General features: G+C 43.3%; 3 protein-coding genes across 4 annotated transcripts in view; 1 reads left to right on the top strand and 2 right to left on the bottom strand.

The window, feature by feature from the left end:
• Positions 1-4003, bottom strand: part of prkd3 (protein kinase D3) — a 34087-nt gene extending 30084 nt beyond the window's left edge. Inside the window, exons 1-2 of the mRNA XM_085441380.1 lie at positions 3732-4003; positions 2431-3062 (exon numbers count right to left, since the gene is read on the bottom strand). Coding sequence (XP_085297506.1) covers positions 2431-2706 — 276 coding nt within the window. The 5' untranslated portion in view covers positions 2707-3062; positions 3732-4003. The remainder of the gene's footprint in view (positions 1-2430; positions 3063-3731) is intronic.
• Positions 4004-4562: 559 nt separating this feature from the next.
• Positions 4563-10710, bottom strand: mocs3 (molybdenum cofactor synthesis 3). The gene is made up of 13 exons (XM_085442010.1): positions 10500-10710; positions 9277-9409; positions 9112-9204; positions 8669-8789; positions 7470-7544; positions 7176-7293; positions 6990-7098; positions 6844-6906; positions 6236-6399; positions 6010-6057; positions 5362-5458; positions 5151-5258; positions 4563-4768 (listed from the first exon to the last, which is right to left on the bottom strand). The coding sequence occupies exons 1-13, from the start codon at positions 10590-10592 to the stop codon at positions 4611-4613; spliced, it is 1380 nt and encodes a 459-aa protein (XP_085298136.1). The 5' UTR covers positions 10593-10710; the 3' UTR covers positions 4563-4610.
• A 955-nt stretch (positions 10711-11665) lies between these two features.
• qpct (glutaminyl-peptide cyclotransferase) lies at positions 11666-20682 on the top strand. Of its 2 annotated transcripts, XM_085441684.1 has the most exons (7): positions 11674-11869; positions 13902-14048; positions 14371-14652; positions 16632-16799; positions 17393-17492; positions 19272-19388; positions 19481-20682. In XM_085441684.1, exons 1-7 carry the CDS (start codon positions 11738-11740, stop codon positions 19660-19662), a joined length of 1128 nt encoding a protein of 375 aa, XP_085297810.1. In that variant the 5' UTR covers positions 11674-11737; the 3' UTR covers positions 19663-20682. The 2 variants fall into 2 exon arrangements, with proteins under 2 accessions (XP_085297812.1, XP_085297810.1); XM_085441686.1 differs by lacking the exons at positions 19272-19388; positions 19481-20682 and adding an exon at positions 18858-19264 and having other exon boundaries at positions 11666-11869.
• The last annotated feature ends 385 nt before the right edge of the window (positions 20683-21067 follow it).

The raw sequence follows: 21067 nt of genomic DNA, 5'->3' as shown, positions 1-21067 counted from the left end.
GATCCAAGTTGCCATCCCGCCCTGCTGGCACAGCGGCCAGACCTGGATGATCAGCACAAAGGTGGACAGACTGTGCAGCCGTTTGAATACAAATGTATCGACTAACAAGACGTCAATGTTATATCCGCTGTGGTTTGTAAGCAACCAGATTCTACACTGAAAGCTCACAACAGCTGACACAGCAGAAAGGCTGACACTGAACTGCACAGATCTGAGTTGGGATAAGCATCCCTGTTTGTTGCATGGCTGAGCGGTGAGTCACTTGGTGAAGCAGGCCAGCTCTCAGCGGAGGAAACGGCACCACAGAGGGGGAATACGCTTCCATCCAAACTCCATCTCCGCGCAGATATTACAACATAAAGTCGAACGCTTTTTCCTGCCTCGGCCGCGCTGACAGACACCTGAAGTTGTGCTGACTGGAGACATCCTGGGACTGCTGTCAACGGCTAGACCGGCTAAGGTCAGAGATCCTCAGCTGGGAAAGTTGGCCGGGATGAGCGGACTCTGTATCGCTCACCGCTGTCATGCATATTCTAGAAAAGAAGGCAGGGATGGACTGAAAGCACACAAGGCCTACAGTCATATTTTCCACTGATATCAAAGCCATATGGCTGGATTTCATGAAATAGTTGAAGCAGTGCACTGCTTCTGGCAGTGTTTAATAGAAGCACTGCACACTAATGTGGATGAACAGACTGGATGTGTTCTGTGGTGATGATGTACAGTATATTATGATGAAAAGATATACAGCGTGGTTAGATGTTTATAGGCTCGCATGACTGCTGGCCATAAATTTTATAATCACCTGGCACATCTTATCAGACTGCCCGCCATCTTTGAATGAACGCATGTGATACAGAGATAAAGCCGGACCTTATCTCGGTTGGATCTCAACTCAAAATGCAGGCGCTGCACTGATTTTCTTTAAGGTGTGTTTCTAAAGCATCGTGTTTCCTCACCTTTTCCTGTTGCACATTCTGCACCAATATGTTACGAGATCCATGCAAATTTGTGCAGCGATGAGATTTTCTGCTCTGTGAACCAGAACTGTTCATAACCAGCTAGCTAGTGAGAATCAGCAGACCTCGTAAAGAACAACAACATTACCCTGCTCCTCTGGAATGTCAACTTGGACAACACGAAGCAAAGGACGCGGGCTCGGCGCACACAGCTCCCGCACAGTCTCCCATTTGTTCCACACAAATTTGCTCCTAATTCCTTTTTTTTTCCTTTTTAATTGTAATTATCATGACTTCAAAGACCAGCGCGGCTCTGACCTACATAAATGTTCAGATTCTAGTGGCTGATGAAAGTGCTTTTTTTAATCACCCTCTCTTTTTATGCACTCAATGATAATTACACACACAAATGGAGTAATCATCATTATTTGCAAGAGGTTAAACATGTGCATGCACACAGAAGCCATTTCATTATTCCAATAGGCTTTGCATACTATTAATCCCTCACAACTGTTAAGTACAGCACCTATAAGAGCACCTATAAATGGTTAGAAACGCCACACATTTAGCAGATAAATATGAACTACGATTTTTTTCACTGTGCAAATACAGTGTTTAACTTTCCAATTTATACCAAATACTATTTTTGTCCTTTTTGTAATTATTATATGATTATGGACAAGAAAACCACTTCACATGACGGCCATAACATCTGGGGTACTGCGGCTTTGCTGTGCTTATATGAGGTTGTTTCAGATGAAGGAAATTAAAATGTTTAACCCTCATTCTTACTTCACACATTATAAAAAGCGCCCACACACGCACATGCAGTATGACTATAAATTTCTGACCAGTTTCACCACAAAACAACAAGAACATAGAAAGTAAGGCGAGGTAAACGCGCCACAGCACTCGTTTGTTGAAAGATGCAACCTATACTTGTGCTTAAAGCCGGTTCTTCTGCTGAGGCTGAACTCCTTCACCAATACCATGTGAAAAAAAATGCTTCGAGATGCACAGCGGGCACAAAACCACTTCATATATGCGCGTGCATATGAGTTTGTACTTGCACTTGCATCGTGTCCAGTGACCTTACACAGCAGCATAAATAACAGGCGCTAGTAGACCGTAACTGGAGGAGCGTCGATGCTGTTGTGTGCATGCTTCTGCGGCGTTTGACTCATTGGGAGCCACATGGCGCAGATGTCTGCTTTGGAAAACAAAACCAAAACAGATGAATATGGTAGGAGATGGCAAAACACATGCTGGTGCTTCGTCACGTTGGTCCTCTTGAGCCTCTGATATCACGGCTGCACTGTGAAAAACAAGCTCCCTGCAGATAGCGAGCTTGTTTTTGTGCAATACACTTCATTTCAGAAGAGATTAAAGAAAACAATGAAGGTGAAGCACGTCCTTTATGACAGAAAATAGACTGTTAAGTATAATAAAGAATGAATGAAGACGTCCCTACCTTCTGATCCACTATGGAGCACACCAGGTCCTTCACAGCAGACAGCGACAGGTCACTGGCCTCCAGGTTCACCGTCTCTCTGGTCAGTCCGATCTGCAGCAGGAAGGACACCCCATGGAAAGAGCTGCGGGAGCTGGTGGGGCTGGGGGCGTTGTGACTGCCGTTGGACAGCCGTGTGTAGATGGGTCCAGACGGGGTGGATGGCAAGGACGGGTGGTGCAGATGGACAGAGTGGAGGAAGGCTCGAGGTAAGGATGGGGGAGAGGAGGCAGACATTGGGTTTCTTCCAGTTGCAACGTAAACGTCTGAACAGTGGAGGAATCAGTGAGGGCTGGCAGAAAAAAGCACAGCTGGGTTTCTGTGGATGAACTCCTGGTAGGGGGAATCTTTGGTCTTCATCAGTAACAGTCAGTTTATTGTCAAAATGATACTGTCCTTTTCAAACTAACAGCCTATCCACCCGCTGGAGCTCACACCGCCCGAGCTCTGTCACCAGACTGACAGGTGATGGAGGAGAAGTGTCTGAACAATACGCAGGCCTCTGCAGTGAAATCACAGCAACACACTTCATATCCTGGAGTTTTGTTCCTTCTCCTTAGTGAAGTCAGTAATCCACTCTGACCACAGGAAGCCTGTCACCACACACACGCACACACACACACACACACACTACTTTTTAACGAGAAGCATTCTCATATCTGAAAACAGTTGTGAAAAGCATTCAGGGTGTATGAATGAATCAGCTGCTGTTCTTACAGTGTAAAGACGCTGAGCTGGATTCACTAAGAGGACGTTTCATTTTACGTTTGTCACAAATCTTTATTCAGAGCTTTTTCAAATCAAATATAAAGTCATTTATTATTATCTGCAAGGTTCGGAGCAAAGCACGCCCCCAAAGTTTGGGGCTTGTCTATAATTTCAATTATTTTAAATTTTCTCGCTACATTTCTCGACTTGTGCTAACTGTGAGAAAGTTGGAAGTAGGCGACTGTACGCGAGCGCGTAAAACGCCAAAACAGCAGGCCACAAGACGCGCAAACGTCGATAAAGGGCATCACTTGTGTGTTTGTACGGATTCAAACCCCACAAACATCTGGAACCGAGGCTTCTGAACATCTGCTCCCCTCCCACTTTCGATTGGCTCGCTGGCAGAACACAACCCGAGCCGAGAATGCCAGCAAAACAAGTTATACAAGCCCCGAATCTGCGCTTTCTGAGCCTGGCCGCTGAACACTCTCTCTCCCGGTACAGTCGGGTTAAAGCCAAACGTCGAGTTAAACGTTTCTTACAGGATACTTTACCTTCGCTCTCGGCGCAGGGCGCTTTTCGATCCATTGTGAGAGGGCTGAAGAAACTTTTCGACTCCATCAAGTGAGGGAAGCACAGTCGGAACTTTATTCTTCTGCACTTTGTTACAAGTCACACAGAAAGCACTCCGGCACAGCCCACAGCTCACACATACTAACTTTAGTTTTGCAGCGAGTCTCGCTGAGACGAGCCGCTCCGTGCATTAATTTTCTCTTATCTTTTATTCCAGATTGTAAATTCATGCGCATCTTATTATCCTTCCAGCTGTGACTACTCCCCCTGTTCGACGAGAAAAAGAGCAGCGACCGTCGCTGGGGCTTGGAGTCTTTTTATTATGTCCGCATAACTGACTTTCCATGAGTGGGGAGGAAAACTTGAACTACACACCATGTGAAGCAATGGCGCCTCCGCTCGAGCTCGAACCAGTGCGCATGTGCCTTTTCTTTTCCGTTATTTCAACTTGGTCATGCCAAAAGAAAAAAAAAGAAAAAAAAACTTTACTCCACATGACCCGGATCGAATTGTAATAAATGGCTCTCCCAAGTAGGAAGCAAGAGTCGCAAGGGGACACTGAAGGAGTTCATACAAGTCGAGGTTTATTACCTAAAGTGCGCTCGGCTTAAGATAAAGGGACGTTGTCTATGAATAGATTAACTTTGAAGGGCTAATATGTTATTTAACTAATACTCGGAATATTACAGAACAAATTTCAGGAAATTGTCCAACAGTTCCACTGCATTGTGAGATTTTTCATTTGAGAACATTACAAACAGCCTCTCTCTAATCAGGATGCTCAGTTTAAAGAAAGCCAAGAACAACAGAGAAACAAACAGAAAGCAGCCTTTATTAACAGTAAAAACATAATAAATGCATTAATACTGCGGAAAAGTGCAGTCTATTCCCCTCGCCCAAGCCGTGAGGCCCCCACAGATGTCTTTTACGGTGACACGGTCCACTTCTGATCCACTCATCTTCTCCAGAATCTGCACGGCCTTCTGAGAATCGTTACCCTGCTTGCAGATCACGTAAACTGGAGAGAGAAGTCAAGAGAGACTGGTGGACTCATTACGTTTGATTGGTTGAAACACAACATCAGGTACAAGCAGGTGAATATTTAAAAATCGAGACAGAGTAAAGTCCAGGCTAAATTTATCTCACTGATTAAAGAACGTCACCAAAATAATGTTTTGAATGTTAATTTCTGTAAAGCGGGCCAGCTGCACAGGCTGACTGTACTTGTTTTGGAAAAGGCCTCACATAGCAACCCCATTACAGCCTGTTTCTAGCTGTCCAAAATAAGCCTCTGGCCCAGCAGTGTGAGACTACACAGTGGCCTCTGAATATGCACAAGTGACTGTACGTGCCCGTTCATTTCAAACAACACACCCTAAATGGTGTTTTTGCTGTGTTACCTGGCGGCTGGCAGTCACCTGCCATCTGGTGCTTCAGCTGGCTGATTCTCTCCCGGAGTAACTGGAGATGTTCCCTCTTCCTCTCCTCCAGACTTGAGAGTGGAATATCTGGCAGCAATGTAAGGCGAACAGCCACACAGACACGAGGCTCGCACGAAGAGAAAATACACGATTATGGTGCAGCCAGAACGATTTGTGTCTTAAAGGATACTGAGAGAGGAGGCTAAGTGCCATATATCCACCTCCACCAGAGGGCGTACATCCAACAGGAGATGGGGCTCTTCACTGTCCATTATCGATTTATAGTCCTGGAATCACATTAAAACAGCCCTTAATACACTTAAACTACCAGCTGCTACAATTACAGAGGTGCGGCTTCGCTTTTTGGGGAAAGGCGTGGATTTCTACGTAAGCAGGGAAACCAAAATTACTCATGTGCCTGGACTCGTAATTGTAGAGTAATATGAACGTTTTAACAGTTTTTCCTTAATTCACAGGAAGCAAAACTGTTTCTAACTGCAGCCTCTTGCACAATCTCAGCTGCACCCCAATCAATCATGATCCCCATCTCTGTGCTAAATGACTCAGTGGGTTTCAAAGCAGCAGTTCTGCAGAAACATAAACAGATGCAATCCACGCTCCTGCGCTCGGTGCCAAAGAGAACGTGTTATTCTTTCCCATAGAAAATTTACAGGCGCATTTTAAGTCATTTCCCATTTGGGGCTGGGTCAGCACCGAGATGCAATCAGTTTATGAATGCGCATGAAAACTGAGAAAATTGTGAGTAATCATATAATAAACAGCACTAAATACAGGGAGTCACGCAATGACCGAGCGCTCTGCACTATATAATCCCCACCTGCACTGTGATCCTCTGCTCTTTGGACAGCAGGTTTAGTTTGCGGCACTGAAAAGAGAATTTTCAGAGAATTAGGGATAATTATTTGCACTTTTAAAAATGTCACTTTAATATAAATCAAGTTGATTTAGGAAACACGTTTGAAACCTTCAAAAACCAGCATTCCTCCGTAAATGGGCGTGACTGCAGAAAATGAGGAACTCCGTGAGTTTCTCTTATGACCAACCTTGTCTGTGGCAGCAGATCCACAGAAAGCCTCATAGTCCACCAGCCGGGTCACGCTGGGGTTTTCTCCACATACAGCACAGCCGGCCTGCTTTGGCCGCAGCCTGATCGACCTGAACCTGGCATCTTGGGCGTCAAACATCACCAGCTGCTGGCCGCAGGAAGCTGGCACGCCCGGTCAAGGTTACTAACAAGGCTACTTACTTCTGAGAAGCACCGTGTCGCTCGATTCAGAGGTTCAGAGTCTGGCACGTCTCCCACTGGTACATTAAAAGCCATAGCAACATTCGGGGATTTTGCTGGGAATATGGTGCAACACTTTCCCGGCTGACGCATCACGGGAGGTGTTAGCATCAGTACAACAATGCAATACAGAAGGCAGGACGGGGTGCGTCTATTCTCTCCCGTGACTCTCAGTACCAGCACGAGAACATGACAATGGCAAATAAATAGTCAACTCAGAGAATGCAAACAAAAATCTCCCTTCCCCTCCTTATCATTCAGCAGCTCATTGTTAATCAATTCTGGTGACTAAGCAAAAAAGCTCAGATGCAAAGAAGCACAATAACTAAACTATATATAACAAGAAGGTGAAGAAAAAAAGGATACAGCCCTGTCCAGAGGCAATCTTGAGGACTTCCAAAGCTTGGAAGCAGCCCATTATCCCTGGAACTTCAATACAAGCGGGAAATATTATAAAGAACGATCATTTACACCGACTGTGGCCTCTGGGAAGGTGAGGGAACAAGACTCACCCACTCCTAACACTCCTCCATCAGAGCAGTTGGTCACCGTCTCTGGAGGTGGAGGCACTGGATACAGACATCTGTAGCAGGGGCCTCCACGGTAGTTATACACCGTCAACTGCAGACACACAAAAGATACCGCATACTGTACCCACTGCACCGATGAGGAAAACGGGGGTCTGCCTTCTACCTTACCTGCCCTTCCATCCGTAAGGCACTCGCCGACACGAGAGGTTTGCCGCTGAGCACGCAGGCGTCGTTCACCAGATAACGAGTGGGGACGTTGTCTGAGCAATCAGCCACAATGTCATATATGAGGTCAGTGAAGTCAAGGCGTCCTCGCGGTTTATCAGACACGCATTACTTACAGCTTCTTCTGAATTTCTCTTCATGTGCGCTGATAAGTAATCACAGAACGAGACTTGGCAGATAGCAGCTATGTGACATATTCATGATTTTACAAGTAGAGGTCTGTGCAATAGAGGATACTGTTGAATAAGCTGTAAAGCGTTTTCCGGCGAGAGCTGCAGGTGGTAGGGAATGCACTCCACAGTGGAATTTAACCTGCAGAGATAAATGCAGATTCAAGTAATTCCCTATAAAGTCTGTGTCCTGCATAAACAGCACATTTAATACAAACACCTTAACTGTCCTGCAGCAGCACGAGAGCCAAGAAAGCAAAAAAAACGCAACATGTGAGTCCCGACTGTGGCAGCAGACCTGTCGGAAACCTGCTCGTGCTTCCTTCCTTCTCCATCTTTGCCATCTCGACTTCCAACGCAGAGGAAAAACACTGACAAACATTACAGTCGCACGTCATTTGCATCGTGCATGCAAGAAACGATCATTAAAGAGCAATTATTAACAACAAGGCTCAATAAAACTGGGGAACAAGTGCAGCCCAGCATTAAATTGATGTTTCAGTTCTTTGCTAGTCAGCGAACTGACGCCCTCGTGTGGCCGTAGGTTAAAGACGTGTGCGCGAAACCACAGAAGGCCTACTGTGTGGCAAAAAGGCACAAAAACAGCTGTCTCTAAAATAACATGTTTACAAAATATTTGTAGACTGGGGTGAAATACAAAACCAAATATAACCTGTGGTGAGACTGGAAAGCGCCGGTGTGCATTATAACGCAGCCCAATGTTTGCACAAAGCATAAAATACACTAATTATCACAGTTACTGAACATCTACTAATAATATCCAAACAGTAAGGTCTCTGTTTCCAGTTCGGGGCGGGAGGGCATTTTTAGACAGATTAGTAACAGTATACTCAAAAAATCTATCATACTTGAAGTCCTAGATGATTTTGGTATTCTCTACACATCTGCATACCACGAATTATACGCAGTGTACACAGAGAGCAATCTGGGAAGCCGTCGCCTATCGTGTCAGACTGAGCCTGCAGGGCTGACAGCAAATGTCAAAGTAAGATGTCGTTACTGTTGTTGAATGTAGGAACTAAATGAAGAATAAGAGTTTAAACTGTGCTGGGATGAAGGACGGTGGTTTTGTGGCCACTGCACTATGTTTTAGTCCTTCACGCTTACCTGCATGCAACCAAGGCTTCCTTAAAGTGACCAGGACTAAAAAGAGAAATACCCAGTCTCTGGTTTCTTGCATAGATATTAGCAGTTGTTCACATGCAGACACTTGATTGCAGCAATAAAACAGTACCAAGTCTGTACCTCTGAACTGCACTGGCAGCAGAGAGCGCCTTGGCCTGGCCCTGGTTCTCCTCCCCATGAAGCACCTGTCTGTGCAGGTTACTCAGCTCCACTTCATCGTAGTCTAGCAGGCCGAGGCGACCTGGGGAGGCAAGAAAGGCTTTAAAACTCATCAAACACTGATACCAATGAGTATACTCATAAGGTACAAACTTTTAAATTATGCATCCAAAGTTTGCCTGACACCCCACCTGAGAAAACAGGTAGTATAACTCTCTCTTATTTCAATTCACTAAATGTTAAATCTTAAATGTTATACCGTACGTTTTCTTGTCTCTTCAGCTTTAATCGTTTTACTCACCAAAAATTAACTTTTTATGGCTCAACATTATTTTAAGTAAACGCCACTTTTAATGAGCTGATTACTTTGGTGGTGATGTCCTCTAATCAACAAGCGTACCTACCAACACCTGCTGCTGCAAGATACTGCGCCAGGGGGCAGCCCAGTCCTCCACAGCCCACAATCAGCACGGATGTCTTGGACAGATTCAGCTGACCTGCAGATAATCAGTCCTCACTTGGTACAATGCTCTGAACATCAGACGAGTGTAATCTGCAGCCATCCGTACCTTGCACACCAAGCTCGGGCAGGAGGAGCTGTCGACTGTACCGCATGATGTCCTCGTTGGTGAGAGCCGCTTTGCCTGTGAGCGGAGTAAGGGGCGTCACTCTCTGATGTAGCTCCACCGATGCAGCTCGGCTCTGATGTCACACCAAATACATTTGCATAGTTTTTATTCACCAAAGTCTTCCACAGTTTCCCTCTAAAATCAATCCAGATGTGTTTTTTAAGGTTTTGAAGTATTTTGTGTTTTTCGATAAACTCTGATGTACAAATGTATCGCTGCACTCAGATTACAGCTGCACCATGTGACCACTCTCATTGAATTTTTACTTTGATTTTTCCTTATGTTAAAGAGCCAGTACTCAGACATGTTTTATGCATTTATATTAAATTACAGATCCTGGTTCACTTGAACATTTCACTCTTTTTCATGACAGCTTTCCAGCTATTCATGTTCAAAAGATTTCAGTCTATGAAAAAAGGTCAGAAAGTGAGTTGGATGAGTCTTTAAAAAAATCCAGGAAAGTATTTGATCCATGAAGCTGGAATGTCAAAGAAATCATGTCCAAACTTTGGATCATCTGGGCGAACAGAAAATGTTCTTAAAAAATGGATGATTTTGGATTGAATGATATTAATTCAAAACATGTGAAAACAGGAGGAAATAAAAAGGTTTGACCAGCAAAGGTCAAAGATTAAATGTTAGAAAGAGATAATAATTAATAACAGGCAGGCTAAAGTAAAGCACAAATAGGTGACATATTTAGAAGATAAGATAAACGATCAATAAACATGGTTAGATGGAGAAAACAAATTGTAGGCTCACATAAATGAATATATTAGGGATTTTTTTTATTTAAAATAAGGTTTAAAAACGTCAGGTAATAATATAATAATTAGACGCCTACAATGGGGAATCTTATTTTATAAGAATTAATGCAAACTTTTCATCTTAAACTCTGAGATTGTAAGGATCAGGTGAATATGAACTCTTGTCTCAATGATGCATTTAATATTAATTATGCAGCTGGTTGCTGTGGCGACACCTTGTGATAGCCGGATAAACTCTGAGGTGTTGGAGTAACATAACGTCCTTCCCCGATATCGTCACTAAACTAAGCTCCCATTATGCTCACGTTATAACTGCACCGTTAATGCCACACAAGAAATCAGGCACATACACACACCTAAACACACCGATACACAGACGTGAATTCACTTTCGCACCTTTTCCAGTTGCGCCAGTTTGTTCTTCAGAGCTGCGATCTCCTCCTCTTTCTCCCGCAGCTGCGCCTTCAGGCCGCACACCTCCTGCGCCATGGTGCAAAGAAAAAAACCCTACGGTTAGAAAAATGAAGCTCTAAAGCAGGAGACTCCTCTCAGACATGTTGACATGCCAAACACACGGTGCAGGCTTCCGGGTTGGTCACGTGGTAAAGACACCACGTGGTAGATGACGTCTGGAGCGCCGGTCAGAAAAAATATCAAAAAGTAGCTAAATAATAGAACATTTTAATTAGATTAAGAAATAATAATACTAATATAATATAAACAGGAAATTCGTCAAATATTTTTGTGTTTATTTGTTTTTGCCAGGGCGTATTCTTAAAAACATTATAGGTGAAAAATTATGCATTTATTTAATTAAAATAAATAGAAACCTATTGGGGAGGGGGGAGCCTAAGGATCTGTTAATGCAGTGAGTCATGGTTTGGGTTCACGTGTCCTCCCGAAAGCGAAGGAAAAATAAAATGTAAAGTTGCTATGAGAGCTCACTATGCTAATCCTACACACCCCTGTACCAGTGTGCGGTGACAAGTGGCTGATAACTCATTTCCTATATGTCCCTGAACATACCGGGTTTTCACTGGGGTGCTATGGGGGGGGGGTTATAGAGGGGCTCATAGGAACCCAGGAAATCCTATCTACAAGAGAGAAAACCCAAACACAAGCACGTGAGTTTAACGATTTTAATGCGCACAGAGCTCGTGACTCCATAAACACAGATCAGGAGTTGCACTGGAACAATGCAGCTGCATCTCTAAATGGCAATGCTTTCATAATCCCATCAAAAAACAGAGAGCAACAAAATAATGCATTAAAAAAGATGAAAACTAAAACATCATTTAAGCATCATAAATATACTTCATTGTTATGTGTTTACGATAAATTGTGTGCATAAAACAATAAGGATGGTGCACCAGAGTAAAGCTCCCGTTCACGTGGCTGGGCTTTACGCTGTGACCTGCAGCTTATGAACATACAGAATGTGCGGTTTGCTGCTCAAAATGAGCACCTATCAAATGACTCTGGGGTCACTGTGTCAGGCACCCATGCGGTTCCTGGGAGTGGAAAAAACACACACACACACACACACACACACACAGACGGTGACGCGCTGCGGTTTAGAGTCCTCCCTCCTGCTCTTCACATGATCTGAAAGCTTTCACAGAGGAGAGACAGGAATGTGCAAAGGAGCGACTACATCAGTGGCTGATCGAAGCCACGCTGTCTCCACAATGTCTTTATTTCACACTGTGGCTGTCTGCGTGACCCTCATCCACTACACCAACGGAATCCCATGGACAGAAGAAAAGGTAAATATATTCAAAGGATCTGCTCGCGTTCTGGGCCTGAATGCACCGTGGTACTGCTTCACAGTCATGTGTTTAAACGCTGAGAGAAATCTGCTCCAAATATGAATCCATTAAAATAAGAACTTACCACGTGCTGTGTTTACTCTGACCATCAGTAACCTGCTTTCGACACGAGCATGACTGCTTACTGTCATTATTTCCTGTCTTTGTGATGCTTTTATCATTTAAAAGCATCTGTGCTGAATGATTTGATCGTTTTGGGACTAATAATTAACCATGTAGAAAAAAAATAATAGTAATTTTAGCATGTTAATGTCTTTATATTGTGATTATATTGTTTGTGGTTACCTGCACCGTTACTGCTGTTACATTACTCCATAAGAGAAAAAGAGAGGCTCTCAAGTAATCGGATACATCTTTATAATTAAGTGAAATATGTGTTCATGACGTTAGAACAATCCCCTGCGCTTTTAACACTGTTGTGTAATTCTCCTGAGGTACACCAGGGTATCCCTGGACATAAATCTTCTTCATCTATATTCTTCTTCTCCTCTCCCCTGTGCTTGGTTGCTATGGCAGCACAGCCATCATCATTGATCCTCCAATTGTGGGTCTTGGTATTTATAGACCTTAAGTGGACCCCCTTTTAACCCTCTATGAGCTCAGTGAGCCCCAGCTCTTTGAAGGGCTGTATTCAGTCTGTGTGACCACATAATTATAGTTTTCCCTCTGCAAACACAGGCCTGCTGTATGAGTCAGCCACTATGGGCTTAAGACGTACTGGGAGCAGGTTTTGTAAGTGAATATTTGTGCCTCCGCTGAAATAAACAGACCTGGGGAACGTATCTTCTGTTGTTGTCTGCAAAGAAGAGCAAATGTTGTTGTTGGTTCTGCAGATGTAGCAGTGCCGAAGCAAAGAGTCAGTTAATCTGTCAGTTTGTTGCTTCGGCCATTTATTCCAACTCCAACAAACATAACATAAATATAAATGACTAATTCATTAAGTGAATAATGACCACATCAACTGATAATAACCTTAATATTATTCCTTTAAGCTCTGAATCTATATAAATATTTTATAACCTTGGAGTGCTGCTCGTTTCCACCACATTCCCAATTAAGTACTAGCTGAGGGCCTAATAGAAAAAATGGAGCCGCACACAGACGCGGGCTTTGATTGGTCTCTGATATTTACTCTCAGCTGTTTCCCCCCCGATTCCCTGTTTGTTACCAGGACAACAGTGTTTCTCAGCAGGTGAACTTTGTGACCAAATGAAACAGGACTGATTGGAAGATCAATGCGGTTTTTTAGGCCACGACTGTGAATCAGCAGTCATTGAACTGACTCTTATAGTTTGCACAAAACAGCAAACTGGCATTTTACTAAAGAAGAGTAATTCCATGTTAACAACTATGCTTGTCTTTGCCTCCTGTCTATTCATTAGATGCTTGCTTTTTTAAAGGAGCCACTCTGTAAACTTGTGTCTCTTCTCAAAGCTCTAATTAGCTCTTGTGTCCCGACAGGCTTTTTTCACAGCTTATTAAGGACACTGTCTTTTATTTAACAGCTTTACCATATGATCAAGTTACTCATAGCTCATATTTCCTTTATTTTTTCTGTTAAAAAAGCTACATTTATTCTTTCCTCCCCCAAAGTTCCTGCATATATGAAACATCCAAATTCCCCATGTTTGTAATCTTAGCGCTCTTTCCTGTCACATGACAGGATGAACGTATCATTATGACACAACAGCAGTCTATGCGTCACCCGCACAGTTACTTAACTTGAATCCATCACAGGCTTCTCTGCTACTATTAAACAGCTGCTGAGGAAAAAAGTGGACCATTGCACACGCTGTGTGAAAACAGATGTTTATGAATTGCTTGTTGTGTTCTATGCTCTGCAGTGATGAACAAAAACAAGCCGTAGGACTGCTGAGCAATACTTTTTTGTTGTTTTTCTGACAACCACTTATTTTAAGTATCAGTTGAATCCATTCATTTTATCTCTTGCTTCTTTGGTCCTGTCCAGTTGTACCACACAGCTGTCACGCTAACACAGGATGAGATGCGCGCTGCCCTGTCGCACACTGATGTAGAGCAAATGTGGCAGAGGGACCTGAGACCACTGCTCGTTACCAGGTATCCAGGGTCTGCTGGCAGCCAGGCTGTGCAGGACGTAAGTTGATCTGATACCAGATCTGTGTCTTTAACTAGAGGAACAGTCATCTTTACTATCATCATGTGTGCACACGTCTGGATGGCAGGAAAAATGTAAAAATAATGTTATATTTCCTCCAAAAAAACACAATGTTTTACACCTGGGAGGACACTTTCCACATTTGTAGTAAATGCAATTCCACTGGTAATAATAAAATGCTGTTTAATTCTGCAAAACAGGAATCAGGTCAGTATATTCAGTGGTTTAGCTAAGTAGTAAGGAGATGATAAGATGAAGGAGAGACTAAATTACATAAAAACCTTTGCGTGTGTGTCCGCAGCACATCAAAACAACCCTCGGTTCGCTCGGAGCACAGTGGGACCTTACAGAGGACAAGTTTGTGTCACAAACACCATATGGACCTCTGCCCTTCACCAGCCTAATTGCCACCCTGAACCCATCAGCCAAACGCCGCCTGGTCCTAGCCTGTCACTACGACTCCAAGTACTACCCACCACAATGGCACGGAAGAGAGTTCCAAGGAGCCACGGATTCTGCCGTTCCCTGTGCCATGATGTTGGAGCTGGCAAGAGCCCTGGATCTGGATCTGAAAGCTCACAAGGTATAATTCTAAGTCATGATTTACAGCTGCAGGGCACAGTAAGCTAAAATGGTACATTATACATTATTAGTAACAGGCGTTTCATTGAAACCCAAGCCTTTTGGTGCTAGTCTGTAATGTGTTTGGTGTTTTAGAGGTTGTGATCAGCACTGACTTGACTGTGGTCATGAATCACGATGAACAACACAACATCACACAACAACAACACAAATGAAAGCTGAAAGGAAACCTGGCCAGAGGTAACAAAACACCAAGAGCATTCAATTTTCCTACCTGCAGCACTTTGATATAATATATTTTTATCTTAAACACCCAGGCTCTGTAGTTATTAGGAAAAGATTTCGCACCACTGTGAAAAACAATTTAAACTACGTCCTCATATAGGAATTAAGAGACAAGTGCTCAGGCGCTGCTAATCAGTCACACTTGATTGGCTGATCATCATCAGCGTGAGCGACTCAGGTGTGCATTAACACAATGCCAGGAATGAATGACATCAGCGATGAGCTTTGAGAAGCAACTGTTGCTGCTCATCAATCTGGGAAGGGTTACAAGGTCATTTCCAAACAGTTGGAAGTCCATCATTCTCCAGAGAGAAACATCAGTGACAAGCGGAAAACATTCAAAACAGCTGCCGGTCCTCCCAGCAGGGAGCATCCCGCCGAATTCAAACCGAGGTCAGACCGTGTAATGGCCAGAGAGACCCCAGAGCTTTATCTCAGACTCTACAGGCCTCAGTTATCATGTAAAATGTTAAGGTTCAACCAAAACTAGGGCATACATCAGGACAATGATCCCAAGAACAGAGGCAAATCTATAACAGAGTGGCTGAAAACAATCAAGGTTGTGCAACGGCAGAGTCAAAGTCCAGAACTCAGCCTGACTGAAATGCTCCGGTGGGACCATCGGTGAGTTGTGCATAAATGTCCACAGACTTCATGTTATTGCCGCCACAGGTGGTGCTATAACCTGTTTCACAGGACTTGACGTAGCTGCCCATCATTGTGTGGTAATACAGCTCCCACCAGTACACCAGTGCATTTTAAACACCAGTTAGGATCTCTTGCAAAAAGGAAAATACGAGAGTTTGGCTCTATGTTTTACACTATGTTTTACACTTATTAAGATCAATTCACTGCTCGTATTGATCCTTACATGATGGAAATATAAGAATTTGCCCAGTGCCGTCTGCTAAGAGCTTTCACAGAGTCAGGGAATAAGAGGATGCAGACGTTTTTCACAGCAGAGATATGACACGTTGAGTTAACCAGCATTGATGAAGGCTGTAATCCATTTAGGTGAGACCAGAGCTATTGGTACTGCTCCAGCACTGCTGGCTTTCTATGCCTGATGTCAAAAAGGCTTTTAAATGTTGCTCAAATGTAGCCTACACATTTCAAACACTAAATATTTTTTATATTCATTTGTGAACCTGCAGGCGTCCACACTACAACTCAAGATCGGGATAAGAGCAACATTTCAAGTTACATTCTGGATGTTTTAAATTAATTAGTACATACACGTTTTAATTGTTCTGCTCAGTATTAATGCATTAGAAAAGAAAAAAAACATTAGCATTCATGCAGCTAGCTCCTCTGCCCTTTTCCTGTTCCACAGCTGAGCTCAGCCTCCTGTCTGCTGGGCGGACAGTGACATCGTCTGTGACAGAGAGATCAGCCAGGGGACGTGTTTTCCACACTCAACTGTCTGTCACAGAGGTCACGGTGGAAATAGGAAGCACACTGAATTCAAATGCATTCTGTGGACGAGAGGACACATAATCAATATGAGAGCTGATAAATCGTGTGTTTAAAAAATCTGTTCTAGAAAAGAGCAATGAAGCAAAAGAATAAAATGAATATTTCCCTTGAAAAACATTTTTCTTAGTTTTCTGTCAAGTCCTATGAAACAACACTAGATGGCAGCAAAACTCTTGGATAAAAAGTAATTCTACTGGTTTTTGTTTTTACTCTGTTTAGAGCTTAAATTCCAACCTGACCCTGCAGTTACTCTTCTTTGATGGGGAGGAGGCTCTTTTTCAGTGGACCGCCACAGACTCCCTGTATGGCTCTCGCCACCTTGCCCAGAAGATGGAGGCCACCGCGCATCCTCCAGGAGCCGCAGACACCAACCAACTGCACGGCATTGTAAACATCACTTCTCCTAATTCTTCTCTGTCCAAATCACGGAGGATTAGGATAATCACTTAAGCACACTCAAGATCATCCTTTTGTTAGCCAACATCAATTTCAGTACAATCTGCTTAGCCCTGATCTCCTCTTACACACTCGAACAACTGAAGTGCATTTCTTAAATAGTTTTGTATTTGAAAGAATTACACAGCCACTTATTTCATCACCAGGGAGGCTCGGAGGGCTTTATATGGAGCAGAAGTTATTACACGCTCTATAAAAGTATGATGTCACTGTACCCGGTATAGATGTCCGTATCCACGCTATAAAGAGATAACTGTTATCCAAAAACTGGGGAGATAAAGTTTCCCAACATTGCTGGTGTGTGAGCGTGTGTGTGCATGCGTGTAGACAGACAGAAAGACAGATTGGTGTGTTTTATGTACAGCACCGTGGAGCACGTGATGTAATCACCTCAAAGCAGCACCGCTGAGGTGTGATTATTATGGGAATGAGCTGCTTAACGGGGAATTACCGCCGGGGTGTGTAGACAGAGTTTCTCATGAGAGATGGGCATCATTCATCCCGTCCTGTCTCTGCTCCTCCAGGATCTGTTTGTGTTGTTGGATTTGATCGGCGCTCCCAGTCCTCGCTTTGGCAACCAGTTTCCAAGCACAACAGCCTGGCTCTCCAGACTTCAGCACATCGGTGAATAATCATTCACTAATGCTTTATGTATAATATGCTGTCTTTGGTGCAGCGAGGTTGAGTGATCACCAAACATTAGCAGCTACATGAGTCTTGTTAGTCATCACCATATAGAAGCTATTCACCTTTGTAACACATTATCCTTTAATTGCAACATTTCAATGAGATTATGAATAAATTAATGTGATAACAGTCATGGGTTTGTGGCTTAAAGGGTTGTTAATGGAAACTAGTTAACCTGCATGGATCCTGTTACGGTCCTGGGCCTGGTGACCCAGTGTTTAGATTTAGAGCTTTCCGGGGTTTAGTCTTTTGTGTTTCTAGCTTCCAAAGTTCTTTGTGATTACAAGTTCGTAGGTTTTGTTTCTTTGCCTTCCACGTCTATAGTTTAGGTTTTGTTCTGTCTCCATGTTTACTCATCTGTCTTCCCTGTCAGCTGTGTCTCCTTAAGTCGTGTCTGTGTGTGTTATATGCTCAGTTTCTAGTCTCTAGTTTTCCGTCGCTATGCCTGCCCTGTGTTCCACGTTTAGTTACTCTTGTCTCCATGTTTCATGTCTGATTCCCCTTGTCAGTCATGTCTCCTTGTCACAGTGAAGATCTCATGTTTCCTGTTTTATTTTGATAGTTTCTTGTTCTGTGTTCAGTGTATTCAGTTTTGCTTCCTCCCCGTTCGTTGTGTCTGACTAGTCCCAGCCGTGTTTCCCTCCTGTTTCCCTCATTACTCCCGTGTGTATTTAAGCCCTGTGTTTTCTTCTGTCTTTGTCATGTCATAAATCCTTTTTTCTGCGTGTTGCCGCTGTGCTCCTAGTAAATTCCTAGTTCTCTGGTTTCCAGTTCCTTGTTTTTGGGATGGTTTCTGTAAATGTGTAGAATTATTTCCAGCAATAAAGCTGCCGTTTTCAGTTAACTTCCCGTGTTGTAAATCCTGTGTTTGGGTCCTACATCCTGCCACCACGCAGCCGTACCTTGACAGATACAGCCATGTTGATTGGTGCAGGGAGAGAGGAGTTAGAGACAAAGTTAGAGAGACAAGGCTGAGATGGTTTGGGCATGTGCAGAGGAGAGATAAAAGACAAAGGTTGCTAAATATGGAGCAGGAGGAAAAGAGGAAGACCTGAGAGGAGGTATCGAAGGAGGAGATGCAGAGGGTTGGTGTGATAGGTTGGTGTGATAAGCATATAGTTAGGGCTGGACCAGGTGACCCTGAATCCTCCCTTAGTTATGCTGCAATAGACGTAGGCTGCCGGGGGATTCCTATGATGCATTGAGTTTTTCCTTTCCAGTCACCTTTCTCACTCACTATGTATTAACAGACCTCTCTGCATTGAATCATATCTGTTATTAACCTCTGTCTCTCTTCCACAGCATGTCTTTTATCCTGTCTTCCTTCTCTCACCCCAACCGGTCGCAGCAGATGGCCGCCCCTCCCTGAGCCTGGTTCTGCCGGAGGTTTCTTCCTGTTAAAAGGGAGTTTTTCCTTCCCACTGTTGCCAAAGTGCTTGCTCATAGGGGGTCATATGATTGTTGGGTTTTTCTCTGTATCTATGAAGCGCCTTGAGGCGACTTATGTTGTGATTTGGCGCTATATAAATAAAATTGAATTGAATTGAATTGAATTGAGGAGGAAACAGAGGCAGATGAGTAGCTGAAAGAAGAAAATACAGCAAATTGTTTGTTTATTTATTTATTTATTTATTTTTACTATTAATAATTAACATGTGAGGTGTTTTCACTAACCTTTGAACTTTTTATTTTCTGCTCTGCCTTTTCTAAACTTAGAAAAGCGTCTTCACTCCATGAGCCAGCTGGTGGACCATCCTAACAGCGTGGAGTATTTCTGGCCAAATCACCACGTGGGCCATGTGCTGGATGACCATATACCTTTCCTAAACAGAGGTATGACCCTCAAGCAACACAACAACTAAATCAGCAGTTGCCCTTACTGTGTTGTTCTCTTTGGTGATCCTCATAATGTGCCTCTCTGCCAGGTGTTCGGGTCCTTCACCTTATCCCCTCCCCCTTTCCGTCTGTGTGGCACACGTTTGATGACAACGAGCAAAACCTGGACCGTTCCACTATTGAGAACCTCAATAAGATCCTGCAGGTTTTTGTTTTGGAGTACCTCAGCGCCAGACCCACCGTTCCTTCAAATCCACAGAATGCCCCCTAAAGCTCCCTGTAAACCCTTCATCCTTTGATGTCTCACTGTAGTAAAGATCCTCAGCTGCCACTTTAAAGACACAGAGCATTCACTGCATTAACCTCTATTTATATACTGAGACGCATATGTACTGCTTAACTTAATGACTGAGATAAAAGGGTTAAATTGTGTGCATCAGACGAGTGCTTGTTGTAGAGAACATTTTCCATAGATGATCTTTAGAAATATTGATCTAACCTGCATTTTTATTTTGAAAGTCTGAAAGTTGTATGCGTGTAAAATGAAAGATGAGGCTCATCAGAGAGACTAAGGCTTCATAGCTTCTTCATTTCAAGCCCCCAGCAACAATCCGAGCACAAAGGACCATCAGTGTGTTTCTGCAACACTGCTCTCTTTGTATCAGTCAAAGGCCTTCCTTATACCGCGAGGAATCATCTCAGCGCCAACACTAACATCGAGGATCTTTACCACGCCTCAAAAAGTCGAAATAAGAGCAGCGCTGTGTTAAAAACAGTTTTCATTTTACACACTTTCTCAGTAACAATGAAGTAAATGAAGCCGCTAAGATCTAAATTGGAGATAATTTCATTATGGATTGCTTTTGGAATGCCCTCAAACACTTGCTTATAGTCATTTGATGACATTCAGAATCCCCAGTCGGGCATGCTGTGTGAGAAATATAGTCAGACCACCCACACAGCTGCTACCAAACATATTGAGTATATGGCGACACACATGCCACACTGTGCGAAATTTCCCCTCCTATATTAAACCTGTTCGGTGTTTAGAGAACAAACCTGTCAGTAGCAGGAAGTGTGGTTAATTTGTACTAAAACAACATCTTTAGCCTTTTATATCCTCTCATCTTAGGTGAAGTGGATGACTTCCTGTGCTGGTGTTTCATGTGCCTGTCTTTGTTTATATGACGTTATTAACTTGGTTTTAATGTAAATGCCAGAATAATATACTCTGCCAAAACTGGACTTCCTGTATTTGGAGACTGAAATAAATGTTGATTCAGAAAACAAAGGAGAGAGTTGGTTTTTTGCGGGATTTTTAATCATTTGACAACTTTGTGTTTAAGCAGATCCAGACTACTGTACGTACTGCAGCTCCTCCTCTAAAGCATTTCTGTATTTCTGACCTGCAACAAAGAAAATTTGACTCTCCTTCCAGTCCAACATCTTTTCAAATCACTTTTTTGATTCCTCGGCTTCACCAGTCTTTCCCCTAATCCTATCAAGAGGCCATTCCCCAAATTCCACACCATCTAAATCCTCTTCAGTCCGGACCACTCGCATGTAACCACTCGAGGAGGTTTTTGTTTGCTGGAGGCAGAAATATTTATGATGCAGAGGTGATGAAGAGGTTTAGTTATATGTGAACCAAAGAGAGGGGTTGGATTCAAACTATA

Source organism: Copadichromis virginalis, linkage group LG19 (genome assembly GCF_057382275.1).
Source record: "Copadichromis virginalis isolate Kocher_CV1m ecotype Utaka linkage group LG19, C_Virginalis_male_GT1.1, whole genome shotgun sequence".
Taxonomy (NCBI): domain Eukaryota; kingdom Metazoa; phylum Chordata; class Actinopteri; order Cichliformes; family Cichlidae; genus Copadichromis; species Copadichromis virginalis.
The sequence above is the reverse complement of the archived record's forward strand: the minus strand, read 5'-3'. Positions and strand labels throughout refer to the sequence as shown.

Bases quoted from the DNA above. Each gene is read 5' to 3' on its own strand.
- mocs3 (XM_085442010.1), bottom strand. From the start codon at position 10,592: ATGGCGCAGGAGGTGTGCGGCCTGAAGGCGCAGCTGCGGGAGAAAGAG. The intron at 5,459-6,009 runs GTGGGGATTATA...ATGTGATTCCAG, and splicing joins AGCAGAGGATCACAGTGCAG to GACTATAAATCGATAATGGA. The intron at 4,769-5,150 runs GTAACACAGCAA...TTCTCTCTCCAG, and splicing joins AGGTGACTGCCAGCCGCCAG to TTTACGTGATCTGCAAGCAG.
- qpct (XM_085441684.1), top strand. From the start codon at position 11,738: ATGTGCAAAGGAGCGACTACATCAGTGGCTGATCGAAGCCACGCTGTC. The intron at 16,800-17,392 runs GTAAACATCACT...CTGCTCCTCCAG, and splicing joins CCAACCAACTGCACGGCATT to GATCTGTTTGTGTTGTTGGA. The intron at 19,389-19,480 runs GTATGACCCTCA...CCTCTCTGCCAG, and splicing joins TATACCTTTCCTAAACAGAG to GTGTTCGGGTCCTTCACCTT.